A 16,498-nucleotide genomic window follows, 5' to 3' on the forward strand; every position below is an offset into this window, starting at 1 on the left:
CATTCTGCTGGTACTCAAAAACAAGTGTGTTGAATTTATGATTAACTACATTTTATACCATGTTTCCTAGGTTATAGCTAGATTTTTCTCATCAACATGGGAGTATTATTTTGCTGTGGGAGAAAAAGCACTTCTGTTTTCAGAAAGTAAATGATAAGAATTAGCCACTTTTCTTCCCTGAGCACAATACATTGGAAATGCTGGAATATTAATTGTGTTCAGGAAATAATTATGCTTATTATCATTCAAGCTGTCATCCTTCTTCTACCTTCTTATGAAGGATGTAGCAAAAGGTTAAGTTTTCGTGTGTGTGTGTGTGTGTGTGTATAGTATGAAACCAGCTTCTCTTTTGTATACTGAGGTATAACTTTTTATATTGAGGTTATAATTGACATGGAACATTATATTCAGATATATAACATAAATGATTCAGTATTTATATATACTGCAATATATATGTATATATATGTCTCTCAAAATGATCACCACAGTTAACACCCATCACTATACACAGTTACACTGTGATGAGAACCTTTAAGATCTACTCTCTTTAGCAACTTTCAAATATTAATATTAACTGTAGTCATCATACTGTATATTACATCCCCATGACTTACTTTATAACTGAAAGTATGTACCTGCAAAAGGTTAAATTTTTTAGAGCAAATAAATACTACTAAGTTTTTCTGCTCAATGCAACATACTTTCTTGGTCTCATTGTCATGTTTCTATCCAATTTATTCCTTGTCTTACAGTTAAAGGTAAAGTTGATCTAGAAAAGCTGATGAATGAAGTAAAATCTTTTTCGGGTGAGTAAGACATTACTAAGACATTTTGAATTAAATTCTAACCCTATGTTAAATCTTGCATAGTGTTTTCCTGATATTATATCATAAATTTATTAATGTTGATATTTTACATATTTTTAATGAAATATTTATATTCAACTTTACTTCTTCCTTTGATTTTGAATTATCTAGGATTTGGCTATAAAAATCAGTAGTGAAGGGTGCCTGGGTGGCTCAGTCAGTTGAGCATCTGCCTTTAGCTCAGGTCATGATCCCGGGGTCCTGGGATGGAGCACCACATTGGGCTCCCTGCTCGGCAGGGAGTCTGCTTCTTCCTCTCCCTCTGCCCCTCCTCCCCACTCGTGCTCTCTCTCTCTTACACACACTCTCTCTCAAGTAAATAAATAAAATCTTCAAAAAATAAGTAAATAAGTGGTGATGCTTAAGTAATAAATTATATTTTCTGTAGTTTCTGCCAGTATTATACTGATCTTAACCAGTGTTTAAATCAGAGCTTTAACAAATTGGCCACCCATGAATTGAGTCCAACCTGCAGTCAAGTTTTGTAAAATCTGGCAACACTGGCTCTATATTCCCTCACGACAGTAACTGGTGTATTTTCTCTTTGGACAAGGCATGTGCTGTCTAGTTCACCACAGCTAGTTTCACTCTTTTCTTCTACCTCCAGGTTCCTACAAGCTTGAGTTAATAACTGCTGGCTTAAATAACCAAATGTAGGTAGGCAAAGAATATAGGAAGAGGAATATTTTTAGAAAATTAAGTTGATAGGATTGCTTTAAATAATAATCACATGATTCAGTATTAAAAAGTAAAAAAGACTAGATATCCTAAATTACTGGCCAATTATATATAACCTGATTTTCTTCTATGGTATCTTGCCATTAGTCTTAGGAGACCACTCTTTATGAAGAATCAAGGAATAGGTTCTGCCTCATTATCCTTAAACATTATTGGAATATGTGAGAGTATGAAAGTTAGGATGGCATTCTTTAAACCAGATTTTTCATTATTTTGGATCATTATAATGTCCTAAAATTGCCATGTGTCAATAATTCATTTTTCTTTCAAAGGAGGTAAAGTTGATGCTAATAAACTTGAAAGTATTTTGGAAAACTTGGGGATTGAGCTCACACCTAATGAACGTTTGAATTTAGTGAAGACACTGCCACTTAATGGTAAGTCTCATGGGTGCTATAAGCCTAGTTTATAGTGCTATAAAATAGTTCTGTGAAACTATTTCCACATGTGAAAAATTACAAACTAGTTGCATTTTAACACCCAGTGCTCATTACGAGTGCCCTCCTTAATACCCATCTAATGGTGAGCGCTGTGAATTGTGTAAGACTGTTGAATCACAGACCTGTACCTCTGAAACAAATAATACATTATATGTTAAAAAAAAAAGAAGAAGATAGCAGGAGGGGAAGAATGAAGGGGGGGACATCGGAGGGGGAGACGAACCATGAGAGACGATGGACTCTGAGAAACAAACTGAGGGTTCTAGAGGGGAGGGGGTGGGGGATGGGTTAGGCTGGTGATGGATATTAAAGAGGGTACATTCTGCATGGAGCACTGGGTGTTATACGCAAACAATGAATCATGAATCATGGAACACTACATCAAAAACTAATGATGTAATGTATGGTGATTAACATAACATAATAAAAAAAATCTAAGATTCTAAAGGATTAAACAAAAAATACCCATCTAATGAATCATTGAACACTACATCAATAACTAATGATGTACTATATGCTGGCTAACTGAACATAAAAAAAAAAGATACAAACATCAAAAATAAATGAAAAAATTGCAATCTTACATAAAACAACCCAATGTAAAAAAATAATTGCCAAGACTCATGTCAAGAAGCTATGTTTTCGGGGCACCTGGGTGGCTCAGTAGGATGCTCAACCAACGGTGCTACCCACACACCGTGAATTCAGCATTTTTAGATTCCATATGTAAGTGATATCATGCAGTATTAGTCTTTCTCTCTCCAACTTATTTCACTTAGCATAATGCCCTGGTTTTAAATAAAACCAAAAAAATTATTAAAAATTCCTTTTAATCCCATAATCCAAAGATAGCCATTATTAGTATTTTGGTACACTTCCTTCTAGTGCTCAGCAGATGATAGATTGATAGATAATATTTATGTGTATATTAATTTACTTATAATTCTTATCTCTTCACAGTGTTAACATGCATATTTATCATAGAAACCTTGATAATGCAAATAAGTGAAAATAAAACTATATTCCCAATGTAAAGCAATAACTACTATGAGAATTTTGATGTATATTTTTCTAGTTCTCCATGTATGAATATATATCCTTTTTTATTTGGCAACCTTGTGGATAAATCTTTGCAAATATTCTAAAATTTTTTGAGATTAAATTCCTTTAAGTAGAGTTGTAAAATGGAAGATATTTTGTTTGTTTTCTCACATTTTCTTCCAGAATATTGTAATTTGAACTCCCACAAACAGTATTTGAGGATGTTATTTTCTCTACATTCTCAATACAGAAAAAAAAAGAGCATCTCATGATTATGATTTGCAATTCACTCCTTTACCACTGAGAGAGAACAATTTCATATATTTATCTATTTGCATTAGAAATGTTCCTGATGCAAAGATTTCTAAATTCTTTCTTTCTGAAATTAAAAGATGCGTACTACCTTTCTGACTCCATTTTAAATATCTATTTTTATTTTTATTTTTATAGCTGATGGAAAAGTGTATCAAAAAAGGTTGATGAAGGGCATAAAGTCTCTCAAACGTGAGTAAGAAGCACAGTGAAAAGACTGAATCCAAAACCTTTATTTGTGTTGTTAAAATATGAATCATCCTTTCCTATGTAATTGTATTTATTTATGCTTTCTTAAGTAGATCTGCATTTTACCAAGTAAACCAAGTAGTTTCCTGCACTAAAATTTGGCAGAAAGTGTTAAACTTTCTCGGATTTTCCTAACTCAGCCCCAAAGAAACAAAATAAAAACACAAAGCAAAAGGTAAAGAATGAACATTGTCAGATAAAGGTTTCAGTCAAAAGCGGAGGCAAATAATTTGAAAGTACAGACAATAAAAACAACTCCTGTGTTATAGAATATTATGTCAGTCATCTCTAGCTCTCACCTTTCCAAATCCTAACATAAAATTGAGAGGAATTTTTATTCTCTTATGAACTGAACAAAACTGGGTTTTTGGTATTCGTCTTGAAAATCTTAATACTAAGAAATATGTTTTTTTATTGTAATATATAATACATGCTTGATAAAGAGGAATAATAACACAGCAGAGTGAATTCATGGTCCAGTTTTAGAAACATTCAATTTTACTATATTCCTTTCCTGCTCCTTACTTAGAAGGCAATGTTGATGTCAACAAGCTGGACACTCTTTTAGAAAACATGGGAATCAGCATCAAAGAAAAAGAATTCATGGATCTGATAGAAAGACTGCCAGATGCTGGTAAGCATATAATCACCCTTGTACTTTTTAAGGGGTACTTATTGTTTTCATCTTTCCTGAGATATGATTGACATATAACATTGTGTAAGTTTAAGGCATACAACTGTTGATTTGATAAACTTGTATATTGCAAAATGATTACCGCCATAGCTAACACCTCTGTGACATCACATAATTATCTTTTTTTTTTATAGTGAAAACATTTAAGATCTACTCTTAGGAACTTTCAAGTATATAATACAGTGTTGTTAACCATAATCACCATTCTGTATTATCTCAGAATTTATTCACATTAGAAATCGGAGTTTATACCCTTTACCTAACATCTCTCTATTTCCCCACCTCCTCCCTCAGCCCCTGATAATGACAGTTCTGCTCTGTTTCTATGAGCTCAACATTTTTGTTTTTGTTCTTTTTTTAAAGTTTTATTTATTTGAGAGCAGGGAAGTGCAGAAAGGGAAGTAGAGAGAGTCTTAAGCAGACCCCACACTGAGCTCGATCCCATGACCCTAAGATCATGACCTGAGCCAAAATCAAGTATCGGATGTTCAACCTACAGTGCTACCCACACACCCTGAGTTCAGCACTTTTAGATTCCACATATAAGTGATATCATACAGTATTAGTCTTTCTCTGTCCAATTTATTTCACTTAGCATAACGCCCTCAAAGTTTATCCATGTTGTCACAAATGGCAAGATTTCCTTCTTTCTTGGGGCTGAGTAATTTTCTATTGTATATAATATACCACATCTTCTTTACCCAGTCATCCACTGACAGACATATATCTTGGCTATTGTGATTAATGTTCCAATGAACATGGGAGTGCAGATATCTTTCTGAAATCCTATTTCAAAGTGGGATTTTGAATTAGGTGCTATGATGTGGGATTAATGGATCATATGGTAGTTCTATTTTTAATTTCTTAAGGAACCTCTATTCTGTTTTCTACAATGACTGTACCAACTTATATTCCCACCAACAGTGAGCAAGGGTTTTCTCTTCTCCACGTCCCCACCAGCATCTGTTATCTCTTATCTTTTTGATGATAACTATTCTAACAAGTGTGAAGTGATATCTCATTGTGGTTTTAATTTGCATTTCCCTGATGATGAGTGATATTGAACACCTTTTCATGTACCTGTTGGCCACTTGTGTATGCTGTTTGGAAAGATGGCTATTCAGTTCCTCTGCCCATGTTTTAGTTGGATTTTGGGGGGTTTTGCTATTGAGTGTATGAGGTCCTTATATATTTTGAATATTAGTCCCTTATCAGATACATGGTTTGCAAATATTTTCTTCCATTCTGTAAGTTGCCCTTTCATTTTGTTGATTGTTTCTACTGCTTTGCAGAAGCCTTTTAGTTTGGTGTAGTCCCACTTAATTTTTTCTTTTGTTGCTTGTGCTTTTGGTGTCATAACTAAAAAAATAATTGCCAAGACTCATGTCAAGAAGCTATGTTTTCAGGGCACCTGGGTGGCTCAGTCATTAAGCGTCTGCCTTTGGCTCAGGTCATGATCCCAGGGTCCTGGGATCAAGGCCCACGTCGGGCTCTCTGTTCTGCGGGAAGCCTGCTTCTCCCTCTCCTGCTCCCTCTGCTTGTGTTCCCTCTCTTGCTGTGTCTCTCTCTGTCAAATAAATAAATAAAATCTTAAAAAAAAAAAAAAAGCTATGTTTTCTTCTGGAAGTTTTATTGTTTTGGGTCCTACATTTAAGTCTTTAATTCATTTCAAGTGTATGTTTTTGAGTGGTATAAGATAGTGGTACAATTTAATTATTTTGCCTATGGTTATCCAGTTTTCCCAGCACCATTTATTGAAGAGATTGTCCTTTCCCTATTGAGTATTCTTGGCTGCCTTGTTGATAGTTGACTGTATATGTGAGGTTTTATTTCTGGGCTCTTGATTCTGTTCTGTTGGTCCATGTATCTATTTTTATGCTGTGCCATACTGTTAGATTAGCTTTGTAGTACAGTTTGAGGGGGAGGAGTTAAGATGGTAGAGGATTAGGGAGGCCCTAAGCATGTCTCATCCCTCAAATACAGCTAGATAGTTATCAGATCATTCTGAACATCCAAGAAATCAATCGGAGGTCTAAGAGAACAAAAACTACAAGTCTACAAGCAGAAAAGTGACCAACTTTGGAAGATTCTTTAACAAGCAGACCAAAACACATGCAGGATCTAGTTTTGTTGCTGTTGTTGTTGTTATTGTTGGACTTTTTATTTTGTCTTTTTCTTTCTTCTTTTCTTTTCTGGATAAAATGATGAGATGGAGAAATTCACCCCACAAGAAAGAAGAGGAGATAGTACAACCAGGGATTTAATCAATATAGATATAAGTAAGATGTCTGAGCCAGAATTTAAAACAACAATTATAAGGATATTAGCTGGGCTTGAAAAAAGCATAGAAGACACTAGATAAACCCTTACTGCAGAGATAAAAGAACTAAAATCTAGTCAGACTGAAATTAAAAATGCTATAACCAAGATGCAATCCCAAGTGGAGGTCGTAAAAATGAGGATGGACAAAGCAGCGGGGCAAATCAGTAATATAGAAGATAAAATTATAGGGAAAAATGAAGCTGAAAAGAGGAGGGGAAAAAAAGTAATGGACCACAAAGGTAGACTTAAGGAACTCAGTGACTTATTAAATGTAATGACATTCGTATCATAAGAGTCCCAGAAGATGAAGAGAGAGAAAAAGGGACAGAAGGTTTATTTGAACAAATTATCGCTGAAAAGTTCCCTAATCTGGGGAGGGACACAGACATCAAAATCCAAGAAGCACAGAGAACTCCCATTAAATTCAACAAAAGCCAGCCATCATCAAGACATATCATAGTCAAATTCTCAAAATACACAGATAAGGAAAGACTTCTGAAAGCAGCAAGGGAAAAATGTCTTTAACCTACAAAGGAAGGCAGAACTGGTTTGCAGCAAATCTGTCCACTGAAACCTGGCAGGCTAGAAAGGAGTGGAAGGAAATGTTCAACGTGCTGAATGGGGAAAATATGCAGCCAAGAATTCTTTATCCAGCAGGACTGTCATTCAGAATAGAAAGAGAGAGAAAGAGAGTTTCCCAGACAAACAAAAACTAAAGGAGTTTGTGACCACTAAACCAGCCCTGCAAGCAATTTTAAGGGAGACTCTTTGGGTGGTGGAAAAAAAAAAAAGACCAAAAGCAACAAAGACTAGAAAGGACCAGAGAACATCTCCAGAAACACCAACTCTGCGGGTAACACAATGGCACTGAATTCATATCTTTCAATAATCTCTCTGTAGTATCGTTTGAAATCAAGAAGGCTAATGCCTCCAGCTTTGTTCTTTCTCAGTATTGCTTTGGCTATTCAGGGTCTTTTGTGGTTCCGTATAAATTTAAGGATTTTTTTTCTATGTCTGTGAAAAAATACCATTGGATTTTTTATAGGAACTGGATTGAATCTATAGATGACTTTTGGTAGTACAGACATTTTAACAATACTAATTTTTCTGACCCATGAATGTGAGCTATATTTCCATTTGTTTTTGTCTTTTTCAATTGCTTTCATCATGGTTTTGTAGTTTTCATTGTATAGATCTTTCACCTTCTTATTTAAATTTATTTCCAAGTATTTTGTTGTTTTTTATGCTATTGTTAGTGGTATTGTTTTCTTTATGTCTTTTTCAGTTATAAAATATATGGAAATGCAACTGATTTCTGTATGTTGAGTTTGTATACTGCAACTTTACTGAATTCATTGATTAGTTCTGACAGTTTTTTGGTGGAGTCTTTAGGATTTTCTATATATAAGGTCATATCATCTGCAAACAAAGACAATTATGCTTCTTCCTTTCCTATTTGGATGCCCTTTTTTTCTTGCCTGATTGCTCTGGCTTAGACTTCTGGTACTATGTTGAATAGGAGTGGTAAGAAGGGGCACTCTTGGGGCGCCTGGGTGGCTCAGTTGGTTAAGCTACTGCCTTCAACTCAGGTCATGATCCTGGAGTCCCGGGATCGAGTCCCACATCGGGCTCCCTGCTCAGCAGGGGGTCTGCTTCTCCCTCTGCCCTCTTCCCTCTCATGCTCTCTGTCTCTCATTCTCTCTCTCTCAAATAAATAAATAAAATCTTTAAAAAAAAAAAAAAAAAGAAGGGGCACTCTTGTCTTGTTCGTAAGGCTCATTTTCTTATAGGCTTTTCTTTCTCCCTTCAAACTAGTGGGTTAAGTGAATATTTTTTAATGAAACACTAAAGCTAGATATTGTTTCATGAGACTTCATGATCAATTTGTGTGTGTGTGTTTAGAGTTCTTAGTGTGGCTTACAATAAAAAAGTTTTGAAAATAACTGGCTTAAATGATAGTAATATAACAGTTCTATTTTCAGTCTATTGTTCTTTCCACACTCTTCATGGCTGATTCCATTTAACCATATATATTTAAGATTTCAAATCTTTTATCTCAAACCTATACTTTTTTCATGCATTTCAGTCTAGGACAGTGAGGTCCTTTTATGTAGCATGATGGGGGCAAGTATTTGATTAGATACTCTAAAAATCCAGTTAGAGTAAGGAATAATAAAAATGATGTGTATGTACCATACATATTTTATTTCCATAAAAAAAAGGGACTACATTTTAATTTTTTTATGTTATGTTAATCCCCATACATTACGTCATTAGTTTTTTTTTTTTTTAAGATTTTATTTATTTATTTTACAGAGAGAGACACAGCGAGAGAGGGAACACAAGCAGGGGGAGTGGGAGAGGGAGAAGCAGGCTTCCCGCTGAGCAGGGAGCCCGATGCGGGGCTCGATCCCAGGATCCTGGGATCGTTACGTGAGCAGAAGGCAGATGCTTAACAACTGAGCCACCCAGGTGCCCCTACATCATTAGTTTTTGATGTAGTGTTCCATGATTCATTGTTTGCATATAACACCCAGTGCTCCACGCAGAACGTGCCCTCTTTAATACCTATCACCAGGCTAACCCATCCTCCCACCCCCTCCCCTCTAGAACCCTCAGTTTGTTTTTCAGAGTCCATAGTCTCTCATGGTTCGTCTTCCCTTCTGATTTCCCCCTCTTCATTCTTTCCCTCCTGCTATCTTCTTCTTCTTCTTCTTTTTTTTTTTTAACATATAATGTATTATTTGCTTCAGAGGTACAGATCTGTGAGACTACATTTTAATTTAATGTAGCCATACTCTTTGGAGATTTTCTTGTGCAAAATACCCATTTATCATCTATACTCCCATTTTCAGTTTCTCTTAAGTGGAGCAAAGTGCTTTTTTTAAAAGTTGAGCAGAAATTTCCATCAGAATCCATCTAGATTTTAATTCCTTCCCCAATCTTTTTACAGTTATTTATCTACACCAAATTCAGCTTTACATAAACTCCCCAAAACATTCAAATTTGTTTTTATGGTAATAACTCCCTTTTCCATTTATAGTTTATCAGTTTATATAATGATTAAGTTATCAATTTAATAATAAGTACAACTCTTTATAAACAAACCTGGAAACAAACTCAACAACTCAACCCATAGGAACACAAATGTGCTGGCTTACTAAAAGTGTAGCTTACTAGATGTAAAATTTAACAAGCCATCGACATCAGTATGAATGTTTTTTTTTTTTTTAAAGATTTTATTTATTTATTTGAGACAGAGAGGATGAGAGAGACAGAGAGCACATGAGAGGGGGGAGGGTCAGAGGGAGAAGCAGGCTCCCCGCCGAGCAGGGAGCCTGATGCAGGACTCGATCCCAGGACTCCAGGATCATGACCTGAGCCGAAGGCAGTCGCTTAACCAACTGAGCCACCCAGGCGCCCCAGTATGAATGTTTTACAGTAGGAATGATGAATCTAATTCAGGCCATCAGGGTAGTTAAATGGAGGTCAGTTAAGGGATATCCTATATCAACAAATCTCTTTTGAGATGTAGATTTCCCAGTGGAAATCCAAATTCAACATATAAAAAGTAAACTATTTTCCCTGTTAAATTCAGTCCTAATTTTTTTTTTAATTTCTCTGCCACTATCGTCCACCCACAACTACCCCTGAAATAACCCATGAATTATCTTTGACTTCTCATGTTCCTTCATTTTTTTCCTCTTAAAAATATCCCCAATCTCTCTCTATCTTTGCTACCCTACTCTTAATTCAAATCCTCATTATCCTTTGCTTACACTACTACAGAAGGCTCCTGACTAGTATAACAGCCGCTGGTCCCATTGCCTTCAATTCATTCTACACCCACTCACCAGATGACTTAACTAGAGTGAAAATCTGACCTTGTAATTCTTCCAATTAAAACCTTTCAATGACCTTCATAGCTTATATGCATTGAGTCTTACAATATGCCAGACACAGTGCTAAACATTTTATGACAAATTAACTTACTCATTCATGTAACAATACCTATTGAACACCTAACACCTAGCAGTTTCTGTTTTGGCCTTAGGAATACAGCCATAAATAAAACAAATTAATGTAAATTTTGTGGAGCCAGGATTTTTATCTTCTTCTTTCACTGCTCTATTCCCAACTCCAGACAGTCCAATGTCAAAGTCTAAACCGTTAGCTCCAACCAATCTCTTTCAACTCATCTTTCCAACTCCCTATATGGCATTTTTCCCTCAAGCAAAATTTAAAAGCTTTAGTTTATCAGACACTGTGCTCTTCATTGCTCCTTTTCCCAGGATTCTTTGTCTTTCTCCAATGATAGAAAATAGCATAATACCATAAACAATGGTTTTAAATGTATATCAATCATGTGTTATCAGCCATTCCTAGAGAAACATGGAGTTAGAAATAGAATGAATCCAAAAGACTTGAGAGAACATTTTTCCTAAGATAGACTTTACGGTTCAAAGAATGATAGTGCCCCTGGCAGATAATGGAGCTATCCATTAAAATCCAAGAATTATAAATTTAAAAAGGACAAGATATAGTGAATAGCTTTCATCTAGGTTCTACTTCATAATTTAAGTATTTTATGCTTTATGCTTTTTTCCTGAGTTTGGATTACCAGTGTCTAAATTTTGTCTTGACTTACAGATAAAGGGAAGATCAAACTAAATACATTGATGGAAGAATTGAGTACTGCTTTAGGTAAGTGAAAAATAACTTAATTCTTTATACAGTTTTAATGATACATTCTACCATCCCTTTAGTCCCTTGTTAATTTCACCATTTTAACTCTTCATTAATTAAACATTTTCATTAATTAACATTAATTAAACATTTCTGCCTGCTTTGATAACCTATGATTTACTAGGTCTTTGCAATAAGACAAAAAATTTCAAAATTTAGATTATAACTGAGATACTATATATAGACATAATTACTTGAATAAGTAATCAACAATATAATTTCTTGGACAATTATATTAACCTTATTATATGTAATATTTTCCTCTAACATTATGAAGACATGCCTTTTATTATAAATAAGGGACAATGTTGTATTTTTAAGTCTGATATTAACTCTGTATAATATAGCAGGTGACCTTAGGTCTTTGTTGTTCATCTAGCAATAGAAGATGGTACTGTACAAACACATTTTGTTTTGTTTTTCATAATTTATATTCATTTGATAATGTCTATTATAGCCATGGCAACAGCCTTTTCTTAATAATGTGGGAATGTTTTTATTCCTAATTCCACCTTTTGATCCTCACTCAACCAAAAGCACAGGAGAGATCATCAAGAACTGTCCAGACCTTCACTATTGTAGATTTTCCTTGAGGACCTGACATCTGAATGTCAAGATAATTTCATCCTGGTTTTGTCTTTGAATCATTTGTTTAATTATTTGTTCATACAGTGGCTACACAGAAGCATTTAAGACTCTGAAAAGCAGACTTCAAACAGCTGTGAGACAAATAAAACTAGCTGAAGGTATTATAAGAAGGAAAGGGAAGCACTCTAGAATCATGGTCCAATATTTCTCAGGCCTGAAAGAAAACTAGTTCCAATAATAATTATGCCTTAAGTCTACTTTACATACCCAAGTTGTCTTTTCTTTTCTTAGATAAATTAGATCTGTAGTGTGAATCCAAGTACAATATGCATTATTAACAATGGTGCATATCCCCCTATAGTTGGGCAAAAGAAAATTCAAAGCAATTCTATCATTTATCTAGGAAATTTTAACTGGTTTAGTGTACTGAATGATAGGGCATGAACTATATTATATGCTAAGTCAGTCACAAATTTTTTTATTACTATGGATCGAATACATTATACTTAGGAATCTCTTCCACCAGATATTATTTATTTCCCCAGAAAAGTTTTTATCCCCTTGGACTAAGAAGACAAGATCCACTGAGACCGCTGGAAAGTCATGCACAATTCATACACATAAATTTTCAGTTAGCCCTACAGTAATTCTTTAAGTTGGTTTGGTAGTAAAAGGCTGAATTACAGAGTTAGGACTGTCCTAACTCTAGCAAAGTGGTTGTCTCTAGTAAAACTTAAACCTCAATAAGTTATTGGTAGAAGCAAGGGAGATCATGATAGCCTAAGTCAGAAGTGTATAATACTAAATAATAAAAAGAAAAGATATGACAAAAATAATGAATAAAAATATGTGAAAAATACACAAAGCACTGACAAAATCAGTGTTTTCTTATTCTCATGGTCTTGGATGGAAGCTCTGTACTTCATGCAGTTTTCCACTTGATCTGAGGATCTTGGATCTTGGGTCAGTAGGTGACTTATACGAACCACCTGCATCTTGGATACTCTAGAGAACCTCAATTTAAGTTTCTAATATAATTTTGCAATTCTGATAATGTCTCTTCCATTTTTCCAGAAGTTTTGGTGTTCAAAACACAGTGAAGTTTCTAAATAATAGACAAAACCTCTTGTATAATCATGAATAATTACCAAAATAAAGCATATTGCCCTATAATTGAATATATAAGATGGAATGCTCTAAGTAGGTAGCAGGATATCCAGAAGTTTGCTGGCTAGTATGAGTGCTATGGATTTTTGATGAGAGAGTGTTTCAACCCATCCAGAAAATAAACATAATATTATTAGTACATATTCATAACTCAGAGAGAAGCAAATATATAAAATCCATTTGGATATGCTCAAAAAGTTCCTTAAGATGTGGTTCTAATCCAGGGCTCAAAATTACAGATTTTTCATATTTATTTTTATTTCAGATGAGGCATGAATTGGTGATATTCTCTAATATAATACAAAATATCCTAATCAGTGTTTAATAATGTGGAGGATTTGTTCTTATAGTGATGGGTTGTTTTATGTAAGATTTTGGCAAATGTCAATTTGAAATATTATCTGATGCAACTAGGTAGCAGTCCTGGCTTTGCCAAATCTTATCCTCATGGATATTATAACCTAACCATTCCAATTATTTCTTTACAAAATTGAGGTCGAATTTTGTGCTTCTATAATGGAATCTTTGAATCTGATCCTACACATGTTTTTTGTTTGCTTTTTTGTTTGGGGTTTTTTTTTAAGATTTTACTTATTTGTCAGAGAGAGAGAGGAAGAAAGCACAAGCAGGGAGAGTGGCAGGCAGAGGGAGAAGCAGCCTCCCCGCTGACCATGGAGCCCGATGAGGGACTTGATCCCAGGACCCTGGGATCATGACCCGAGCTGAAGGAAGATGTTTAACTGACTGAGCCACCCAGGTGTCCCTCTACACTTGTTTTTCTTATCTATAAGAGGTCCTTCAAAAAGAACTTTAATTTTTAAAAAAATGAAAAGATGAACCACAAACTGACAGGAAATATTTGCAAAACACATATCTGATAAGGGACTTATATCCAAAATATTCAAAGAATGCTTAAAACTCAACAGTAAGGAAACAACCTAATTAAAAAGTGAACAGAAGATCTGAATATTAATCTCACTAAAGAAGATTTACAGATGGCAAATAAGGATATGAAAAGATGCTCAACATCATATGTCATTAGGGAATTGCAAATTAAAATATACACCTATTAGAATGGCAAGAAGAATGCAAAATGGTATAGTCACTTTGGAAGACAGTTTGGCAGTTTCTTACGAAGCTGAACTTAATCTTATCATAAGATCCAATAATCACAAATTAGGTATTTACCCAAATGAGTTGAAAACATGTGAACACAAAGACTTGCACACAAATGTTTATAGCAGCTTTATTTATAATTGCCAAAACTTGCAAGCAAATAAGATGTCCTTGAATAGAAGAATGGATAAACAAACTGTGATACACCCATATAATGAAATATTATTCAATGATAAAAAGAAATGGGCTATCAATCTATGGAAAAACATGGAAAGATCAGTGGTTGCCAGGAGTTTAGAAGGGTGGCATAGGGAGGAGAGATGAATATAAGGGCCACAAGAGAACTTTAGGTCAGTGAAGCTCTGTATGTTACTGTAATGGTGAATACATGACATATTGCATTTGTCAAAATCCATAGTACTGTATGATACAAAGAGTGAACACCAAGGATATAATCTGGATCAGTAAGAAAAAAAGATATAGGAAGCTTCTAGAAGAATCCATGTGCAGGCTTCCTATGCACTCCTTCTTAAGAGGGGTTATACATAACATACCTTTCTTCCAGCAGCAAAAATGTAGTTACACATGTGTGCCCAGAGAAACCCATTAGAGACTCAGTGCCCAAGATTTTTTATTTGGGGCTACTCACTTAGGTGCCCTCTGCCTATCAACCGTCAGTATCCCAGACTCCCAGAAGAAAAACAAGTATTCACCATAAATCACATTGTTTGCACAAGTTTAGGCACAGTGAACTAGCCTTTTCAATTCGTATTGGAGGGAACATTCTGAAATCCAGGTTCCCAGATGCCAGCCAAGTACCAATAGCAAGCAGGCTCTTCTAAAGATAACAGCCTCAGGCCTGCTATGTTAACTTTTTTCTGCACAGTCTATTTAGTAAGATCTGCTAATGCATTTTTTTCTAGTCTTTATACCATCTGTTTTTACTGTGGGCTTTTCTACCTTTAAGATAGCAATTTCTTTGAGCAACATCAAAACACTAAGTAATAATTACTATAAAAGTATATCGCCTATCATTTAGTTTTACCAATTTGAAATCTCTAGAAAAGGCCAATGTTCAGTTACTTGAACTAATCTTGTATCTGTTAAGGACTTAGATCTTTCAAGAGAAACTAAACTAATTATTGCATCTTTAACCTACTATGGTCCCCTTTCACTATTAAGACAAGACCCATCAACAAATAATATTAAGTCAGAGTGTGGTACTGAAATACCCAAAAGATCTGTTTAGGACATGGACACTTACTGAACTACAGAAATACAATTACGGAAATTATAATTACAGAAGTAGAAAACTTCTTCATGGGGTAAAGGTAATAGAGTCACTGGATTGAGAGTGTTATACCAATGGATAGTAATATGGGGAGAGAGTAGCAATATTCCATAATTAGTAACCAACTAGTCAAAAAATATTGGATATTTTCAGTTAGCAATAAAGATTATAATTGCATATAGTACCATCAGATTTAAATATGATCTTAATATGAGATCGAAGATGCTTTGACTAGCAATTTAGAAACTCCAATTGCTCTGAAGCAAGAAGGATATAGTCAAGGTTACTGAATTAAGGGATAAGCTATAATAAGCAATGGGTCTTTTAATGTACACTATTGATGTACTGTGTTAATGCTCCTGAAGCGTGGCCTAACCTCGTGCACTGATAATCTAGACTTAATCATTCTGACTCTCGTCTTGAAGGATACTCTTCTTCTCAGAACAAAGAATTACACATAAAGAGCAGTTCATAGTTTAAAATTATTAAATATACAAGGAAATGAGACACTATGAGTAAGATACCCATCATGAACAGCATTTAGCAGAATCAGATCAGCAAAGATTTTAGATTTTGGAATTATCAGGCCAAAAATTATTAAATAAGCATGCTTAATATAATTTAATAATGAAAAGAGAGGCTTGAGTACATTTGAGTAAAGAGCAAGCAGATTTGATAAAGAACCAAATAGACTTTTGAGAAATTAAAATAGTAAAAATTTAAAACATTTGAAGATTTTAACAGTAATTTATAAACGGCTGAAGAAACAACTAAGCAACTTAACAAATTACAAGATATATAGCACAAAAAGACAAAGAAATGAGAAATATGAAAGAGAGGTTAAGAGACACAGAGGATAGATAAGAAAATCTAACATATATCTAATTGGAATTCCAGGAAGAAAAGATAAAGAGAACAGGACAGA

General features: G+C 34.6%; 1 protein-coding gene across 1 annotated transcript in view; it reads left to right on the top strand.

Moving 5' to 3' along the window:
* EFCAB13 (EF-hand calcium binding domain 13) overlaps nt 1-16,498 on the top strand; it is a 257,749-nt gene that overhangs the window by 227,636 nt on the left and 13,615 nt on the right. Inside the window, exons 83-87 of the mRNA XM_035030370.1 lie at nt 756-809; nt 1,880-1,984; nt 3,539-3,592; nt 4,179-4,283; nt 11,316-11,369. Of these exons, the coding sequence (XP_034886261.1) occupies nt 756-809; nt 1,880-1,984; nt 3,539-3,592; nt 4,179-4,283; nt 11,316-11,369 (372 nt within the window). The remainder of the gene's footprint in view (nt 1-755; nt 810-1,879; nt 1,985-3,538; nt 3,593-4,178; nt 4,284-11,315; nt 11,370-16,498) is intronic.

This window comes from Mirounga leonina, unplaced genomic scaffold, assembly GCF_011800145.1.
Source record: "Mirounga leonina isolate KUSES-001 unplaced genomic scaffold, KU_Mleo_1.0 Mir_364, whole genome shotgun sequence".
In the NCBI taxonomy this organism is placed as follows: Eukaryota; Metazoa; Chordata; class Mammalia; order Carnivora; family Phocidae; genus Mirounga; species Mirounga leonina.